Raw genomic sequence first — 18,481 nt, forward strand, 5'->3', positions numbered from 1 at the left:
TACATTAGGCGTAGAGTGCCGTCGAGGTTGCCTACATTAGGCGTAGATTTGCCGTCGAGGTTGCCTACATTAGGCGTAGAGTGCCGTCGAGGTTGCCTACATTAGGCGAAGAGTGTCGTCGAGGTTGCCTACATTAGGCGTAGAGTGCCGTCGAGGTTGCCTACATTAGGCGTAGAGTGTCGTCGAGGTTGCCTACATTAGGCGTAGAGTGTCGTCGAGGTTGCCTACATTAGGCGTAGAGTGCCGTCGAGGTTGCCTACATTAGGCGTAGATTTGCCGTCGAGATTGCCTACTTTAGGCGTAGATCGCCGTCGATTTGGTTTGTCGGTAATAGCTCAACAGAGCCCATCAACCTGAAATAAGATTGAAAGAAATAAGCAAACAACATTTTTTATTGAGAAGAAACACGCGTAAAATCGGGATTGCAAACAGACCCAAAACAACATCTATAAAACCCCTCTGGGATATCAAGTATTTCCTTGCCATTATTCATATTCAATTATCATGCGGCCGTTGACCTGAATCATGCATAAACTCCCCATTGTTCGGTTTATCTAAAAATGTTCAATTGCTTAATACTCACGTTTTACTATGAACAGGTTTTGTCGTCGTTTCAAATGGCTTGACCCGCTCAATCGCTACCTGCAATAAAACCAAAGGAATGCTTGTTATAGACAGCGATTTCAAGGATTTACCTTCGATGAAAGGAGCTCAAATATCGGGAGAAAACTTGCGGTGATTATTCAGTTGAGAGAACGCATGATGCCTGATCAAGCGTTTCAAGTTTTCCCATCCTATTGTAAATAAAACAGACCCAAAATTACCTGTTCATTTCAGCAACAAGTGTTGAAGAGCAGCTTTGGACTTGCCGTCTCTTTCAATGCGAGTCATCTCGGGGAATTTCACCAATGGGTTTTCTTTCCCAGCTCATTTCTATATTCGGTTTGGTTTTAGCTTTAAACTCCACCTGGAAGAACAAAAGGCAATGTTAGTTGGTTTAGTCTTTAGAACTCAATTCAAAGGTAATTGCTTGCGATTGGAGCAAAGGTTAGCGGCTCACGGAAGATTTAGCGTATATTACCTTTCTCATATCATCAACAAGTCCCAAGAAAAGGCGTAGACGTGCTTTCTCTTCAAAGGCGAGTTATCTTGAGTCAAATGCGAGTCGTCTCGGGCAATTTCAGCTATGGTAACGGACTTCTTGCCCACTTCACTTCATTCAGTTTGGTTTTAAGCTCTCAAACTCCACCTGGAAGAATAAAAGGCACCATTAGTTCACTGCTGAGGTCTTTAGAACTCAATTCAAACGTAATTTGCGTGAGGTTAGAGGGAAGGTTAGCGGCTTAACGGTAAGATTTAGCGTATATTACCTTTCTCATATCACCAATAAAGTCCCCAGAAAAAGCCTAGACTTGCTTTCTCTTCAAAGGCGAGTTATCTTGAGCCAGTTCAGCCACCATTCATCGGTCGTCAATCTCTTGTTCACAAATTTCGTCGTTTAATTCTTCAAAATTCTGCATGAAAAGAATATAAAGCAACGTTAGTGTTATTCAAGTTTGTATTTGTAGCTGAACACAACAAGAACTCTACGAGAGAGGCATTACAAGACGTGAACTAAAGACACGTGGAACCTCAGCCCAAAAGCTCACGATGAAACAAGCTGATAAAACACGCAAGGGAAAGGCATATTACCTGGTATAACACCAACGACAGTCTGTCAGAGATAGTAAACTTCTATTAAACTTCTCTTCTGCTGAAGACTGATAGCAATCTGATAGAAATTTCTGTTGAAATTTTCTTGGCATGGAGTAGACTCATCTTTACTCTTCGAAGACCAGCGTTGAAGTGATGTCTCAAACTGGAATCAAAAGCACATATTCATTTCACCCGCTCCTCGTGTCTGCGAAATAAACTCATCCTATTGGATGAAAACTCCCGGCCTGACAGCTCAACAACGCTTCTGATTGGACGTTCATAGTAATTTAAATAATATGATTAATTCTCTTCTCCTGAGCCTGGACATCAGAAATGAAAGGAGAGAATTACCATAAATGATCGATTAAGCGCCGCTACTCGAATAAGCGCCGCTCTCGAATAAGCGCCGCGCCTCAATAAAAAAATTTAATAAGCGCCGTTGTTGAATAAGCGCCGCGGCGCCTATTTAGGAAGATATAAATCAACGCTAAAAAATGTAGAAATAAACGATTCTTTATTTAAACGCGTTAATCCTAACATTTAAACTATTGAGAACGACGGCCAGTATTGAAGCTTTAAAGTTTAATTGTCGAATATCTCTTAAAACCGAGCTCGTATGACAGTTCTGATAGTTTAAAATTTTCCTTCTTCCTAATTAACTCCGTGTCTAACACTTGGGCATGTCGTCGATTCGCCGTATATGCTGTGAACGTAGCGGGAATCACCAGCCCAACTTCGCGCTTTAAATAAGCTTTGATTCAACGTTGCCACATTATTGGGCGCTGATTTTCAAAAACGAAACTTTCTCAAATTACCTAATGCTTGCATATACGAAGCATATTGATGGAGATTTTGGAATAAAATACAGTATCAACCTATAATATGCAATATGTTTTATAACCATTCGCCGTAAATAATGCACTCAGCATAAAGGCATGGTTTTGAACTCGACCAATATAAAAACGAAACCGGGACACAATTTACAGAAATATTTTATTATATAAATTCCACACAAAATATCAGTCGCTAATAGTTATACCAAATATAGCGTCATATTTGACGATGTCATCTTTTATATTTAGGCTGAACGTTCTTCTCGTTCACGTGACTGTTAGCTGCATCCCGAGGGGAGGGGGGAGGTGGGTTTATGTTCACAGACGCAGACGATAGTTGATGCAAAGGGTGAGGTTCTGAAACGTGATGTGTTTCTTGCATCGCCGAAACTGTTCCCCTTTCGCTCGCCCTTTCCTCTGTATCTCTTGCTATTCCACCCTCAGCATCATCTCTTGGAGTCGCCCCCCTCTCCTCTGTTTGCTTGTCCCCCACACCTTTCGAGACGCTTCTCTGATGCTCCTGCAGAATGCGCTGAAGTTCCTTTGGCCTCGGCGCCTGAAGCTGAGCAGTTTTTCCATCACGATGTTGCTTGAGATTCTCTTCTGTCGTTCCCAATATTTCATCAATGTCGTCTATGGCTTCCTGGGGAAACATGAAGAAAGAATGAGTAGGTCTGTGTGGGAACAAAAAGAACAGCCTAGATTCCCCTGATAATCATAAGTTTCCTTGGCAGTAGGAACTAAAGCGAGTGTTCTAGAGCTAGAGGCGCACCCAACGTAATTTTAGATCAAATAATTGAGTCCATAAAAAACTTACTTGAAAGTTGCTTCTTCCTTGCATATTTGGAGCTGATATTTCTTGATGTATTACAGACAAATTGCGTGCAAAAGTCGACAGCGAACCTTGAAGATCATCACTCATTACCCTGGCAAGTAAACGAAGGCCACAATCTTATCAATTCTCTAAACACGCTATCTATACAGCCCTTGGTATTGGTTTACTTAGAGGCTTGGTGATTTTTTAGGTAGTGCTGGTATTTGGAAAACATGAACTTATGACAACTACTCAACACTTACATCATCGTAAGGAATTCCTTTTTATAACTATCTACCAAACAAAATATTGTGCCCGCTTTCTCCTAAAGAAAAAAATAAACAATTTTAGATATCTATTGTATTTTTGACTGACACAATAAAAGGGGCAACCGTGGTTGGATCCAGGCCCTACCTTCATGTCAAATCCGATACCATGTGCTCGACACATTTGAAAGAAGACGCTGTAGTGAATCACACTCAAGTTGCTGTGTTGGAGCCTGGAACTGAATATCGCATAACGATATGGACTTGGCGGAGGCTGGAAAAAAATATCGACAAAAGGCCGTGAAAATGTCGCCAAAAGGAAGCCAAACTTATTGAAAACTAACTCAGAAAATACAGGAAAGTAAGTTTTTTAAAATGCAACGCAAAATGAGTGATAAAAAATGAAAAGGTGAAATGGAAACTCTTCCAACCTCTTCGTGAACGATGGTTTTACGTCGTCTTGACAGGCCTAATGTTGGTTCGGGTTTTTTGACAACGACAGGAACTTGAAATACACTTCGTTCCGCATCAAATGTCCCATTTGTAACATATTTCATCAGCTTCATTTGAGCCAAACTATCGCTATGCGTGAGCTTCAGGTCCACAGCCCATAACACCTGTTCCATCTAAGAGGAGTTGAAATGCACTTAAATATGGGTCAAGTATTGCTATGGGTGAGTATGGGTAAACAAAGGTGGATATATTGGGACAGAATGTGTATACTATATTTCAACAAGAAATCTATTGTAGGTTTCTTGGGGGGTAGATTTTACTCACCGTCTCTGGGTCGATGAAAGTGACAAAATCTATAGAGATATATCCAATGATGTCCCGTTGTCGACACGCACTGGCTATAGCCGTGGCCTTTTCGACCAGGAGGCTGGGATCTACTGACGCCTGAGGAACCGAGTTGCCCCAACATTGATACACAGACGTCGCATGAATCTGAAAAACAAAATATGGACGAGAATGAAAATGGCTTTCTGTGTTAGGGCCAGTGGAGTGGATCATCAATTAATCACAGAAGAGAAACTAAACAATTAGTCTAGGCTCAAATAGTCACATCGGTTTCCTACTAACCTGGTCACTCGTACTTAAAACAGATATATTTCCATCAGGCTCAATCATGATGTCAACGGTTACAGCTGTAATACTTTCACTAGGAGGACACGCCTCGATAATACCACCTGGGAAGAAACAAGGCAATATATCGTATAAGGTTTGTTCCACCTTGAACGAAATCAGGATGGATTCAATTTTTGTTGTGTTGGTTTAAAGGTCTCAAACGAGGAAGAGAAAGTTGGAAGCAACCCGGAAGAACATCATAATGAAATAGGAAAAGAGATTCTTATTTGAAAACAAGGTTCTACACATTGGATTTCACAAGCTACAGTTCTAATTTCAATATGATATGGGCTGTACCTCGTTGAAGAAAGACTTCGAGAAACTTCTCCCAAGTTGCATAACCTTCTTTGGACGCAGGACAGCCATGTTGGGCGAGTATCGCTGGTATTTCGGCCGCAATTTTAATCAACGTCGGTTCATGAGCCCATTTCTTGGACCACTTCTCTCCGTATCTCCGGCATTCCTTCCACGCAGGCGCAAAACAACTAAGATACCGGGTCACATCACAGTACGCTAAAATAGCAACATGTATATGTCGTCAGTGAAATGTTGGTTAAATGTTAATGTTAAAGGTTGGTTAAATATAATTCAAGATCTTCAGTAATAGTAGTAGAAGTACCTGTGCCACGACCGCCGAATTCGTTGTCCATCTTGAACAGCCATCGTTTTATGTGAAGATTTTCGGTTACAACCTGAGCTAAGCATTCGTGAAGCTAGGAAATGAACGATGTTGAATTTATAAAAGCGTCGAGGTTCACTATTTACGATTCCAGACCTGAACTCACCTGAGGTAAGCTATAAATATCGAATTCACTGGGCGGTATTTCAACTTTGGCCGCGAGGAAAATCCTCTTCGTTCCCGACTTGGATGCGTACAAATTAGCCACGTCCGGGTCTGGGCTCAGAATTGGTAAATCTGAACAAGCGTAGAAAAACTTCTTTTAAAGCGAGTATAAACTAGGAAGGTAATCGCTGGGAGTCTCTAAGCTCACTAACACATGCACATTAAGTTCAGCAGTAAGATAAGGTCCAATGACAAGGCACTCGATCCTTTAAGAAATTGCAAGGTTTGAGAGGAGGAGTGCTATACTGTACTGTGAATCATTTGGGGCAATGCTGTTGTAAAAGACTGCAGAGCTATGGATCTTACCCAGGAGATCAGATAAATAAAGGTCGTCTTGATGAAGGACACCAGGAACAATGTATGCGTCACGACCCTTAATCAGAGCTTTGATCCTGCAAAATACAACCGGATTATTTCAAGATGTTTTACCAGACTCACTTTTTGAAGCAATAAAGAAAACAAACTGATGGCAGTAAGTATCATACGTAGGTTATACTGCATCATTGTTTATAACATCATAATCACCTCTGGATGGTCTTCGGGCTGTACTTAAGGATTGAGGCTAGGCACATGTTGTGGTGCTGTGAATTAAAAAAAATAGAATACATGTTGAGAAATGTTATAACATGTCTTCAATGCGAGTGCCTGATGTTTCTCATTTCTCAATATCTGATACTCACAGGAAATCTATGAACAGCATCAGGAACTACAATCTTATAACGATTCTCAATCGCTTCGTGCTTAGAATCAGAGGCAGCTCTCATTGCAAGCAATTTTGAATAATATTGATCGACATCGTCCGTAAGTTCAACAGGACACACGTAAATTACATCGACTTTAGAATCTACACAAGAACAGCGACGGTCAGTTGAAACACAGGTTGAAAGAGGCGAACAAAATATTCCACAGCGCGGCTTGTGGAACCTCTTCCCCCCCCCCCTTACTGGAGCTGGACAACAGTAGACATGGTGATGCTAAATTACCTGCAATGTCGCAAAGTCTTGCCATCTGTAGGTTCTGAAGCATCGGCAGATCACTGAGATTATCACGAATAAACTGCGGGTAACCTAAAAAAATTCAAATTTTTGTACACTCTACACACTGTTGGTAAACCTAACTTCAGCACGGCTCCACCACGCCCCTGGGGCTGTTCTCTACCTAGTGAAGGAATATGGACAGCCACTCTCCTTGACTCCTTGATTTTGGTCCATCTTGAACGAAAAATCTGGAAAAAAAATAGAAAGAATAACAGAATAAAACTCTTTGTACATCAGTTTGTACATCATATTTTACTTGAGACTACAACAGCAGCCTCGACAATCAAAAATCACTGTTTCGAGGCTTCACTTAGACACTTACTCGTGAACGGAGTTTAAACTTCTCGGCCTGTGTCTGCCTGAGATGTTTCAGTTGTTTTCTAATCATCGAGAGTTTACAGTTCATGATCCATGATATTGCAATTACCCCGGCCGCCCACTGACGCTGACGATAGATTAAATACGCCGCCCTGTCCCGGTAACGTCGCCACGAAGACTGGGCGACAAAATAAAAAAGAGTTTTTTAACATTTAATCGCTCGATTGTTAGGTTTGTCAGTAAAGAACACGATGAAAAGAGATTTTCTTTACTTGTATTTTTATAGCGGCCATTTTCTCGCCATCTGGACCAAGGTAGCGGCGACCCTAAATATTTTTAAAGCTCAATAAGGTACTGCACTATAGTTATGCACCGACATTGAAAAGAAAACAAACGTTGATATGAAATATACTCACAGGCATTCTGATTGTCTTCTCGACATCTTCGGAGTTCAGAACACACGTTAGGAAATGCTGCAAAAGAAAGTCAAGCCGATTCTTTAATAGGAAACTTAAAAATAGCCTCTTGAAACTAGCGAACAATAAATTCGATTGAATGGCGATTATTGTGTGTCAACTAACCTCCAGTTTAGGTCTCTCCTCCAGTTCAAATACTAGGGCCAGATCTGCCAGTCTGGAAGTCATAAAAACATTCGTACTATATTCGTTCACAGATCACCCTTGAGCACACGAAATGGGATTTTATTGCATTACCTGTCACCGTCGATAATTGCAAGCGGCACGGAGTAATCTCGCATAATTTCTTCCAATTTTAGAATGAGCGTCAAAATGCTACAAGAAAAACGCTCCATTAGAGAGAAATGTCTCTGTAGGGGTATCTACCACCACTTTTATCCTTAACTACCCAATACCTATAGTTACCCTAGATACCCATGATTAACTCATAGCTACTCAGATATCCTAACTACCCATATTTATCCTATAGCTATTCAGTATATATCACCCAATATATAGTCACCTACATTCAAGTTGGATAAGATATGATGACAGAGAGTTAGTTAATCATTAACTGACCTTCCCCATGATAAACAGTAATGCCGTTTGAAGTCTGCGAAATCCTACGAACACATAAACGATGCAAATAAGAGTTTACAGACAAAATAACAATGATAGTCAAACGGCTTTAGTTTCAGAGAGGCTAAATACGAACCTGGGATGTTGAACGAGTTCGGCCATTTTGAATGACAAATTTATGCGAAGATTTGACGTCGCTGGATGGCGTAGGAACAGGAGCTGGAAGCTAAAATGACGTCATTTAATATTACAGTCATGACATCATCATAGAAACTCTTAATGAATATTTCCCCACCAAAAACTATAGAAACATCTTCAACGATTTACCGGTAAGATAGCGTTAATATCACGCGGAGGAGTTCGCAATACTGAATTGTCTGTCCAGCCCTAGAGTGAAGAAATATCTATCCAGTTAATGCAATCGACAGTTTGTGGGATCAGCACAAGCTTGCATTATTACACAGGTGGACCGTTAGATTCCTGTCTGATTCTAACCTGATTCGCGTCCCGTAAATGATCAATTTTCTTTCTCTTACGCTCAGCAAGCGAGGTCTCCTTAGCGTTTTGAGCATTTGTGTTGTCTGTCTACAGGCACAAAGATCGAGATTACTAATTACAACGCTTCTGGGGGCTCGACAGCGCTAACCATCTGACACAGATTTTTCAATTTTTTCCATGTAGTCCATCACATCTCATGATTCTTATGAATTTCAAACACTGTCTCACCTTCACCGCAGCAATATTGTAACCACCAACTGAATAAAAAGAAAGCAGGAAATCTCTTTAATTCCAAACGGGTACAAGTAAAAAATTACATAACCTATGCGTCATTTGCGTCATTTCGTGAAAAAGCGCAGTTATACCTCCACAGAACTCTTCCGGTGGTTCCATGTTCATCCTTATGAATTGTTCTCTTGCATCATGTAGCTGTAACAGAAGGAAACTATCATTAGGTATTGTTTGGTTGGTGGCCCTAATCCTTTCTTTCCTGTCTCTGGTCAACAGGAAGACACAGGCGTGATCGATTCTTGACGCATCCTTTCGGGAAAATTATCGTCATTGCAAAGAAGCGAAATATTAAAACTTACCATTGCTTGCTGATGACGAACAGGTGATGGTTCGAGCGATAGTTCAGCAGCCGGCTAAAAAAGGATCATATTCGTCAATCTTATTCTCTCATATGAATTGATTAGAATGGTACAAGGCTTACCGGAATAAGACCTCTTTCCAAAAGACTGAGGATTCCTTTCCTCGCATCATTTTCTGAGACAGGAGGGGGCGTTCTCTAAAATAATCAGGGGAGGATCTGATAACTGATCTCTATATATACATCAACTGTATTCATAACAAATGTCCTCAAACTTACTGAAGGGTCAACTCTGTTTGAACGAGGCAATGTCGCCAGGTGTTCAACTGTGCAACCTGTGACTATCTTTTGCTTGACAGCTCCAGCTTCAGTTTTCTCTTGGATATGTGGTAAAGCAACTCCATATTTGTCCCTCAGGATCACCCTTGAGGCTGGATGTTCTGGCTTGGTTAGTAATTGAAGTGCACGAAGATCTTTACTCTAGTTCGAAGGAAATTGCGAAGATTGAGGCTGAAGAAGAGGTGACGCTGCATGGTTTAAAACTCAATCTAATACTGCAAACCAACCTGTTGGCCAGGTGAGGGAACATTTGGTGCAGGCTTTCCACCACTCTTTGCAACAATAATTGGCTGAAGAAGACCTTTGTTTGAGCTGGAATATGAAATGAACAAATCAATCTAAGGATAACTCTGGCTAAACTGAAGAAAATCGCTTTCTCCCATCTGGTACCTTTGCTTGGGTCGAATGCCATGTGGCTTTTTTAGGTAGGCACTTGGTTTTTCATCAAGACTACAAAGTAGCAATAAATGGTTTAATGGTATTGCATGTTTGTGTAATTAATATTCATCAGCGTGCACAAGCTAGCATTGTAAAGGTATCTTGACTATTAATTGTTTATATGCACCTGCTACTGCTGCGCTCTTCAACCTTCTTCTTTGAAGCACTTTGTTCAAGAGATGGCAATGTAAGGACCTGGTTGTTTAACGTCTGCACGTAATGTGAGGTTTTGCTCTAAACAACAAAACGGAGCCGAATGATAAGGTGCCATCAGAAACAACAAACATGAGTGCATCACTTTGTTATATCGACTGCAGGCAAGACAGAATCACATTTATCAAGCAATTAAGGTCGTATTCTAATGCGATAAAATGATGTTTATTTAGGCAGAGATATTTCATGCAGATCCTTGACCTTGAAGCTGTCCAGCCTGATCGATCGAGCCTGTCATATGTCAACCTACCTTGACACCCAGCTCTGTTTTCGCGATAGCCTTCTCAATGTCCTTGAAATCCAAGTTTTCTGCACTTCTTCCTTCCACTGCATTGCTGATTTGCTCCCTGAGATGCCGTAGATCGTCTTGAACCTACGATACACAAAGAAAGACTGAATGCAAACAAAAGATCAACTGATCCTTCGATGCGAATTTCCCGGCTGTTTCGAAAAATCTTGATGAGAAAACTGTCAAAATATATCGAAAGGTATCTGGATTACTTTTACAAGAAGTTTCCCGACTTCTTCTTGGTTATTTGGTAGTTCCGTCAACGAAAACATGACTTTTGGTCACAATTCTTCGATAATCTCGTCCGCCATATTTAAATCACCAATCACCATAGCAACCAATAATGGCAACAACACATTAGCAAATTTGTACTTAATAATCTCATTCTACCACGCATTATCCACGCATATCCCACAACAAATACCAACTATGGGTGGTAGAGAGGGGTAGGTCCATACCCAGCCTGAACACACCCCAGGGGTATCTGACTACCCCACATACAAAGATATAACAATCAATTCCTGGTTTAAACAAAATTGTTAGTATATTTCTTATTTGTAGCTGATTACATACCAGTCTCACAAGGTCATGCTTATATTGATTTACTTATTATCAAGAGTTTAAATACAATTACGTATAAAAATATATAAAGCGATGTTATCTAACTGTCCAATTCAAATGTCATTGTCAGTTTCCAATGAAATCTGCTATCGCAAGGCATCCAACTGACTTTTGATTCTTTCAAGCTGAAACACAACATAAAACAAGTCAACATCAGACTATTTCATGGTAATAATTACTAAAGGAGTTCTTCTATATAGAGCAATTAAATAACCAAACCTGATCATAAAATGAATACAATTCCTCATGGGTAAACTCTAAACAAATGTTCTCTGGTTCCTATAACAGATAATTTCTTTTAAAACAAGTTCAAATACAAAAGCAAGTCCACTCTTGTGAGAACTGTTGACATGATACATTGAATACACACTCACCTTGCCTCCTTTGAGACCCAGTTCTACCACTGCACTTGGTGTCTTCAACTTACTCTTCGATGACTCTGCCATTTGTAGATTGAGTTTCCATTTCACACTCTCTAGCTAAAAACCATCAGAATCAGCAATTATCATAATGAAGGAACCTTATTTCCAACAACCCATTCCGGCAGAAACTAAAACTACAAATTTTTACTTGTTTTGGTGTGAGACTTCTTTGTTTTAGCTCCTCAGTGACAGATTTTCCATGCGTTGTCCACACAGTAACAAACATCTCTACCTAAATGTGAGAAGAAAACATTCATGACTATCTAAACTCTAAAGCACAGACACTTGTTCACAATTACAGATCAAGACACCAAAATAACCCCTGCAAGAGTACAATTCCCCATCCTACTTGCCTTGTCATCTAAAAGTTGAATGTTTTTTAACTGTTGGGTAAGTACAGCAGGTTTTGCAGAATGATATGCAGCCTGTTCAAGGATAAATACTGAAGTATCCAATATGCTTTGCAGGTTGTTGTTGTCAACCTTAAAAGCACTGCACAACTTCGCTTGCTCATCTTCAGAAAATATCTTCTCGCCCTGAAAATAAAGGAAAAAAAGTGCAATCTATACTGAGTTACTGACTATACCTACATCAAAGGCTAGGAGCGATTCACACGTTTGAACAGGATATACATTATGCATTTTACCTTAACAGTTAGTTTGCCAATGATTCTGGAGAGAAGCAATGGAAATCGCGATGAATCCAGGTCATTTATCAAAGTCACTCCATTTTTTAATCTACAACGAATTGATGAATAATGCTATCAAAATCAGTTGTACTTTAATGTACAATAACGTTGACATTGTACTGAAAAAATCATCGGATACAGACATCTAGCATTGTTTCACCTTGTATTTGAGGAAATATGAAAAATAAAGCAAAATACAAGAGATGTACGACTTGCAAATCGAATCCTACCTTGTTGTCAAATTGAACATGGAGGCCGCCATCTTGAATATCCAGGTTGTGCCCAAATATTCTGCAGGCTACAACTGCCTTCAGATTTTTCAGGTCGGTTTTTGATGCATCGTGGGAAGGGCTTTTTCAAGGGAAGGGGGAAATAATTATGTAGCTGTAAAATCCTGATTGGTATAAATACTTTCCTGTTTTTCACCCCCCTGATCACCATATACTGACCATTCAAACCAGAATATTAAACTAGTACAACCATTTGGTTTTGTACAATATAATTCTGACAAAGTAATACAACAGTCAAAACTGACAGAAATTAAAAGAAAGAACAAATTAACCATCCATCTGCAATTCTTGACTTGACATTAAATGCAAAATCTAAAAAATAAGAAAAAATTCATTCAGTTTAACAGCATTTTGAAACCATGAAATTTGGCACATTTCTAACAACAACAATATATCATCACATACCTGATAGAAAAGTTTGTCTAACTCTAAGCAAGCCCAAGATCCTCAACAGTTTCAATACCCAGTTCCTCCATAACTGGCTTACAGTTTTGAATGATATAGTTATATATTTCATTATCACCACTATCTCGAGACTTCAGCTTGACCATTTCCAACACTCTGATTGCCATACCAAAATCATCTTGGCGTCGGCACGCCCTTAACATTGCATTTACAATTCTTGGTTCCGGCACAAGATCATGGCCGTATAACTCATTCACACCTTTGCGGAGTTCCCAGTCATCAATATCTTCCCTTGAAAGTTTGAAATAAAACATATATATGTCATCTGCTGGGTGCAAGGTCCAGCTGAGGGAAAAATGGACCACAAATAAGGCAATTTGTTTGGTTAAGAAGCATGGATGGTATAAATAAGAAGACATACCTGTTAAAATAAGCCTCCCATCTGGCATCAAATGCCTCTGCAGATTCTACTGGTTTGTCAGACATAAACCTTGCAGAGGAGCCTTTGAAAAAGAATCAATTATTATTGAAGATCAACTACGATCTATTTCATGCATAACTGTCATTTTAACAAACTGCAATATCAAGTTATTTTAAATATCAAATCTTCAAGTGTTTTTCGTCTTCCCAAAAACTATTGTACAACTGTAAAAACATTATTTAAACACCCATTATGACAAACTACAAGAACTTACATAAAACAGGCCTTATCTGGCGCACTGCAGGAGCTAAACGACTGAGCGTTGAACGAAGCATGACTATAAACACGACTCAAAATAAAACCACTTTTTGGGACAAAAATTCCAATATGGCGTCAAGCAAGATGGGGGACATGTGAGGCCCTTGAGGTACAAAGTACAACTAACAACTGATCTATTTTTTCTAAATAACTGGAGTTGTATGGTTTAACCAACCGGAGAGAAGTATACCTAATTTAGCAAAACTGAAATATGACCAGTAAATAGTTAAAATTCAGTCATCATTAAACATCCTATTTTGTACAAGATGTACAAAAATTTCACATTCACTTTATTAAAGAGATGATTCTTTGATTGTTATCCAGTTATCATTGAGATCACTAGTTGACCTTTCACCTTTTGAACGTGATTAATTCAGTTTAGTTTAGTTTACCATAAATTAATTAGTGCATACATAATCTTATCCGTGATTTCACAACTCTTTGTGTACATTGTTTGTGGCCTTACAAAACACAGGATGAACGGTTTTCATCAAAGTACGTAACAATACCTTTTAAAAATGACCTGTAACACAGCAATTGATTATGGCGACCAGGTTTGTAACCACTTACCATTTTGCCATGAGATAGTGTAGTGTAAACTTCTTGAGAATAAAAGTATTTTGTATATCTTTGTGCTCACTTCCGTTACTGTCCTGCTACACATTCTACACACAGGAACCTGCGCCTGTAAGGCTACTATCAGGCCTATAAAGTTTTCTGCGAAAGAATGAAACTTTACATTTGATTTTTGCACGATTTTTTAATGCTATGTTGGCGGTAAAATCCTGTGTCAGGAATTTTCCTCTCTCCATCAAATGAAAGACTTCCGCCGTTTCATTAGTAAAAAACAAGCAATGGCTAAACCAAGTATCTGCCCATATGAAGAGGATACTTATCTAATGTTATGGTACAAAAAAAAGCATAATATGTATAGAAATATACTTCTGAGGACAATAACTGATACTTTTTAGGAGAAAAATTGACGGATACGAATGACAGACACATAATGAAATGATTCAACGGAATATTTTAATAAATACTCGCGTTTCCTCAGCAACTGAGTTCTTTGTCAATCGACCGCACGCTTGAGCGAAGCTGAGTGTTTTTATCGAGCTGTTTTATATCGTCTTAAGTTCGTTTGTTTGTGGTCTTCTTCACTGATCCGGTAATCGGCGATTATGTTACGACGTACCCGCGTACGGGAGGAAGAACCGCGGATTATCACCACCGCTTTGCGTCGCAGTCAGATACAAGCTGTAAACTTTTCATCTGATTCATTGATTTTTTTATTGTCTGACTTTGTGTAGGACGAATGGACACCTTACGTGGCATTCCCAGCGAAAGAACAATTCTTCTCTCTTCCAATAAAGCTCAAAGATACAATCCTATCCAGAAACCATTCCTGTGTATCGCCTCTGAACGAAACTGTGTCCGTTTTCAAAAAACACTTACTCGTAACACTTAACCTCAGCCTTCCTGAGAGCCTGTGCGACAGTTATTATACAAATGGTGATACAACAGAAAGTTCTTGTTTACGTGGAATAAACAGTTGTATTACCTCAAACAAGAAAGCCACGCAAATTTGGGACAATCTTCGAGGAAGCTGTAGGATAAAATCAAGAACAAAATGGCACGATTCTGTTGAAAGTGATTTCTTCTTTCGAGCTCTGGGAGTTGAAAAGTCAACCACAAGAGATGGTCATGTTGTTAAAGATGATCCTTTGTGGAATTTACAACGGTGTACTTGCAAAGAATTTAGGAATAATGCATTTGAAAATAAGAGAGCGTTGAATGAAATAATAGGCGACGAAGAAGAATGTAATAGTCCTTGTCTGTGCCCCAGATATTTCATCTCAAGATCTGGCGTGGTGTTTGGCTCGTTTGAGGAAGTACGTGCTATGCTTGAACAACTATAAATCAACAGACGTTTATGTGTGTCAGCGACTCAGCGTAGCTTTAATATTAGCGTGATTCTCGTTTTGCTTTTTTTAGAAACAATGTTTTGATGCGAAAATGGACAAGATGGAAGCGGTTTTTAAATCAGAACTAAAGACCATTAAAGAGCAACATGAACGACTGAAGGTGATTTAGGTCACGACATGTTGTCACGACTTTTTGCAAACAATCTTTGCAGAATGAATGGAAACAGTGAAGAGTTCTCGGATCGTTTGACGCGGGATCTCGACAAGAAGTACATTGCTGGCTTTTTACAAATCGATTAATCGCATCTGTTTCTTAAGCGTGAGCTATTTAAAACGACACTACAAAACGAAAGCGAAAGAAATTCCTGCTTTGTGTTCGCTTCGCATGACAACTCATTTGGTATTGTTTGAAAGAATATCAATTTACGGTAATCTCAGTCGCTGTACAATTATTTTATGTGAATAATAATCAATGTCATCCATAAGCATGCATTCCTACCATTTTTACGCTCACTGTATACTCTTATACCTTATTCTACCTTAGTCTTGATACGCTCATCGCGGCTCACCTAACAAGTTAAAAAGTTAATTAAAGAAGTTTATATAAACATTAGACATGCATGTGTCTGGACGTTTTAATGCACTACATAAAGTTGCACTCAGAAGAATTGGTTTTCGTGTTTCATTATTGTTGAGATTCAGTCATCATATGTAACTCGTTTTTCGTGATTTCTGCAAGCCGAGGAATCTAAAAAAATAATTTAGATAATTGTTAACACATGCGGTGAAACTTGAAAATTTGCTTGTCTATGAATCACACGTCATACACACTTGGCTTCTGAACCCCATCCAAACCCAGTGCAATGATCATCCTCACTCATTCTTGACAAATCAGGTGTAGAAGCTGATTTCATTCGAGACCTTCTCGACGACAAATTGAAGAATTTCTTTACGTTGTTAGTTTGCAATTTAGTGTCACTTGGCTTTGACTCCCGATTGGATCTACCGAGAGAGAGATCATCTGCCCACAGGCTTGCCCGTTCGGTTATTTGACTTAATTTCTGAGTAAGCGTTTTCCGCGGTGGACTGTGAGGTTTCTTCTTCCCTTTCTGCGGTACATTAGCATGTCGATTTTGCTTCACATTGAGTGCCCAGTCATCTTTTTCTCCCTCCGAATAACTGGAATATAGATCCAGACGAATAGGTCTTTGATCTAAAGGACTGGAATAATTCTGGGACGCAGAAAATCCTGATGATTTTAGATTAAGACTGGATTTGTAAACTTTATGTCCATTCATATAAAAAGAAAATTAGGTTAAATAAAATGAATATCATATCACATATCACATGTTTATATTATTGCAGCGTGTATTTTATACATATATTTTTGTTTTTCTGCGCTAAATTCGTAACTATATATTATTTTTGGGAGATAAACTGATGAATACGAGCTGTAGGATTATATTCACTTTTCTACGTGAACGAAAACCGACTGATTTAATAGCGATACTGCGATGGTTTTACGCCGGTAATATCAACATTAATATATAAATATACATGCACAGGCCTCCAATTAATCTTCAAGCGACGTCCTCCTTTCACTCACCTGTCAAAATTCACACCTATTATCACTATTTCCCCCTCGTACAGGAACTATACTATATATAATCATAGCTTTTTTATTTACCTCTTAACTTTGTATTCACTTTCCCCAAGCTCTTTTCCATATCGCTAAAAGTATCTTCACTTAATAGATTTTTGTCAGCACAGGGCCGAGTGTAGCTCGGCACAGCATACTGTATATTTCGCACAGAATAATCCTGTCTTTTCCTCAGGAGACTGCTCGAGCTATTCAACATCATTTTTTGAGATGATATTATTTCTTCTTCAGTGCCTTGGTCGACTAAACTTTTTGAAAGTTGAACAGATCTTTTTAAATTTTCCAAATACTGATTTGTTTCTCGAGTCTGTTTGTCTAACTTTTTCCGTTCGTCTTGGTGGATTCGATCCTCTTCGTTCAGAAGTGTTTCAGTTTTTCGATTCAACATGTCGATAAATGTTTTTAATATAGATTCTTTTCTTTCACGAATTGTACTTTTAACTGCGCGAGAATTTAGATCAAGTATTTCTTTTGTATGTGTTAATCCTTCGACAAAAGCATTGCCTTGAGCTAAAACACCATCCATTGTTTCATTTTTTGAAGCTAGTAGTTCCTTATATTTATTAGCGACATCTTTAACAAGAAAACATGAATGATCTGGCTTCGTGTGTTTAAAATCCATGCAGTCCTTACAAATCAGTTGGTCGCAGGTTTCACAATAAACTTTTAATATCTCGCCCGGATGTTCATTGCAATACATTTTGTCCTTGATTTTCTTACGATTCTCCGGCTTTGACAACTCTTCCATCGTCAGAACAGAATGGCCAGCGTGTCCTCGATAACTGTTGTGGTCTGTCAGACATTTTCGGCACAAGAATTTCTCACAAGTGACACAGCGAGAGATTGAGTAACCTTTAATACAATCATGTGAACACGGAACGCCAGTTCCACGATCCAGTATGGCTGTCGCTTTTACCATGTTGCAGATGAAATGATTTCTTCTCATGTTGGCGACATTTTTGTCAGGATCGAGTGTAAACATCTCTCGACAATTTGGACAAGGAAACTCTCGAACTGGTCGACCGCGAGGTGCTTCGTCACGACATGTTTTCACAACGCCTTCTAAGCAATCTTTACAGAATGAGTGGAAACAAGGAAGAGTTCTCGGGTCTTTTAACGGGTTCCGACAAACAGCACATTCCAGATTTTCTTCCAGTATATTGACCACATCTGATTCTAAGGCACGAGCCATTAAAAACACAGTAAACCATATGAATTAAAAGCAGCTAGCCTACCGATAATTCCTGCTTTGTGTTGAATTCGCATGACATATCACTTGGCATTACTTCCAGTGGCGTAACTACAGGGTGTCTCAAAAAAAACGCAACCACTTAAATATGCAAGAATATTAATATTGTTCGGGTTTGCACCATAGTTCAGCTAAAATGACTTTTAGCATTGT

The 18,481-nt window shown here is 39.2% G+C and overlaps 5 protein-coding genes across 5 annotated transcripts; 1 reads left to right on the forward strand and 4 right to left on the reverse strand.

The window, feature by feature from the left end:
• Positions 1–2,708: 2,708 nt before the first annotated feature.
• LOC114522633 (IQ domain-containing protein H-like) lies at positions 2,709–10,648 on the reverse strand. The gene is made up of 34 exons (XM_028543364.1): positions 10,545–10,648; positions 10,294–10,416; positions 9,958–10,064; positions 9,783–9,842; positions 9,620–9,704; positions 9,333–9,533; positions 9,177–9,251; positions 9,055–9,108; positions 8,830–8,893; positions 8,693–8,721; positions 8,462–8,551; positions 8,294–8,353; positions 8,103–8,192; positions 7,967–8,010; positions 7,646–7,723; positions 7,514–7,565; positions 7,349–7,405; positions 7,205–7,258; positions 6,937–7,110; positions 6,736–6,802; positions 6,561–6,644; positions 6,258–6,421; positions 6,103–6,158; positions 5,884–5,969; positions 5,519–5,649; positions 5,353–5,446; positions 5,031–5,246; positions 4,689–4,795; positions 4,386–4,553; positions 4,040–4,234; positions 3,757–3,882; positions 3,606–3,667; positions 3,346–3,454; positions 2,709–3,171 (listed from the first exon to the last, which is right to left on the reverse strand). The coding sequence occupies exons 1-34, from the start codon at positions 10,602–10,604 to the stop codon at positions 2,761–2,763; spliced, it is 3,633 nt and encodes a 1,210-aa protein (XP_028399165.1). The 5' UTR covers positions 10,605–10,648; the 3' UTR covers positions 2,709–2,760.
• A 214-nt stretch (positions 10,649–10,862) lies between these two features.
• On the reverse strand, positions 10,863–12,354 carry LOC114522629 (COMM domain-containing protein 10-like). The gene is made up of 7 exons (XM_028543360.1): positions 12,294–12,354; positions 12,022–12,112; positions 11,729–11,911; positions 11,524–11,607; positions 11,328–11,432; positions 11,173–11,232; positions 10,863–11,078 (listed from the first exon to the last, which is right to left on the reverse strand). Exons 1-7 carry the CDS (start codon positions 12,323–12,325, stop codon positions 11,040–11,042), a joined length of 594 nt encoding a protein of 197 aa, XP_028399161.1. The 5' UTR covers positions 12,326–12,354; the 3' UTR covers positions 10,863–11,039.
• Positions 12,355–12,554: 200 nt separating this feature from the next.
• Positions 12,555–13,597, reverse strand: LOC114522598 (cytochrome c oxidase subunit 5A, mitochondrial-like). Its single transcript, XM_028543332.1, has 4 exons — positions 13,454–13,597; positions 13,180–13,261; positions 12,759–13,049; positions 12,555–12,665 (listed from the first exon to the last, which is right to left on the reverse strand). The coding sequence occupies exons 1-3, from the start codon at positions 13,512–13,514 to the stop codon at positions 12,782–12,784; spliced, it is 411 nt and encodes a 136-aa protein (XP_028399133.1). The 5' UTR covers positions 13,515–13,597; the 3' UTR covers positions 12,555–12,665; positions 12,759–12,781.
• A 345-nt stretch (positions 13,598–13,942) lies between these two features.
• Positions 13,943–15,925, forward strand: LOC114522505. The gene is made up of 3 exons (XM_028543198.1): positions 13,943–14,051; positions 14,805–15,386; positions 15,490–15,925. Exons 1-3 carry the CDS (start codon positions 14,016–14,018, stop codon positions 15,586–15,588), a joined length of 717 nt encoding a protein of 238 aa, XP_028398999.1. The 5' UTR covers positions 13,943–14,015; the 3' UTR covers positions 15,589–15,925.
• A 32-nt stretch (positions 15,926–15,957) lies between these two features.
• On the reverse strand, positions 15,958–18,271 carry LOC114522712 (tripartite motif-containing protein 45-like). The gene is made up of 3 exons (XM_028543454.1): positions 17,107–18,271; positions 16,251–16,701; positions 15,958–16,167 (listed from the first exon to the last, which is right to left on the reverse strand). Exons 1-3 carry the CDS (start codon positions 18,269–18,271, stop codon positions 16,125–16,127), a joined length of 1,659 nt encoding a protein of 552 aa, XP_028399255.1. The 3' UTR covers positions 15,958–16,124.
• Between the last annotated feature and the right edge of the window lie 210 nt (positions 18,272–18,481).

Source organism: Dendronephthya gigantea, unplaced genomic scaffold (genome assembly GCF_004324835.1).
Source record: "Dendronephthya gigantea isolate DGI-Jeju-01 unplaced genomic scaffold, DenGig_1.0 000023F, whole genome shotgun sequence".
NCBI lineage: Eukaryota > Metazoa > Cnidaria > Anthozoa > Malacalcyonacea > Nephtheidae > Dendronephthya > Dendronephthya gigantea.

Excerpts from the sequence above, each read along its gene's own strand:
- LOC114522633 (XM_028543364.1), bottom strand. The coding sequence starts at position 10,604 with ATGTTTTCGTTGACGGAACTACCAAATAACCAAGAAGAAGTCGGGAAA. Across the intron at positions 9,252-9,332 it reads CAAACAGAGTTGACCCTTCA|AGAACGCCCCCTCCTGTCTC; the intron begins GTAAGTTTGAGG and ends TGATTATTTTAG. Across the intron at positions 8,193-8,293 it reads ATATTAACGCTATCTTACCG|CTTCCAGCTCCTGTTCCTAC; the intron begins GTAAATCGTTGA and ends ACGTCATTTTAG.
- LOC114522629 (XM_028543360.1), bottom strand. The coding sequence starts at position 12,325 with ATGGCGGCCTCCATGTTCAATTTGACAACAAG. Across the intron at positions 11,608-11,728 it reads TTCAACTTTTAGATGACAAG|GTAGAGATGTTTGTTACTGT; the intron begins GCAAGTAGGATG and ends TCTCACATTTAG. Across the intron at positions 11,433-11,523 it reads GAAGTCTCACACCAAAACAA|CTAGAGAGTGTGAAATGGAA; the intron begins GTAAAAATTTGT and ends GATGGTTTTTAG.
- LOC114522598 (XM_028543332.1), bottom strand. The coding sequence starts at position 13,514 with ATGCTTCGTTCAACGCTCAGTCGTTTAGCTCCTGCAGTGCGCCAGATA. Across the intron at positions 13,262-13,453 it reads CCAGATAAGGCCTGTTTTAT|GCTCCTCTGCAAGGTTTATG; the intron begins GTAAGTTCTTGT and ends TCTTTTTCAAAG. Across the intron at positions 13,050-13,179 it reads TGGGAGGCTTATTTTAACAG|GGAAGATATTGATGACTGGG; the intron begins GTATGTCTTCTT and ends CAAACTTTCAAG.
- LOC114522505 (XM_028543198.1), top strand. The coding sequence starts at position 14,016 with ATGACCTGTAACACAGCAATTGATTATGGCGACCAG. Across the intron at positions 14,052-14,804 it reads CAATTGATTATGGCGACCAG|GACGAATGGACACCTTACGT; the intron begins GTTTGTAACCAC and ends GACTTTGTGTAG. Across the intron at positions 15,387-15,489 it reads TGTTTGGCTCGTTTGAGGAA|AAACAATGTTTTGATGCGAA; the intron begins GTACGTGCTATG and ends TGCTTTTTTTAG.
- LOC114522712 (XM_028543454.1), bottom strand. The coding sequence starts at position 18,271 with ATGGCTCGTGCCTTAGAATCAGATGTGGTCAATATACTGGAAGAAAAT. Across the intron at positions 16,702-17,106 it reads AGTGAATACAAAGTTAAGAG|TTTACAAATCCAGTCTTAAT; the intron begins GTAAATAAAAAA and ends ATGGACATAAAG. Across the intron at positions 16,168-16,250 it reads GGATGGGGTTCAGAAGCCAA|ATTCCTCGGCTTGCAGAAAT; the intron begins GTGTGTATGACG and ends TTATTTTTTTAG.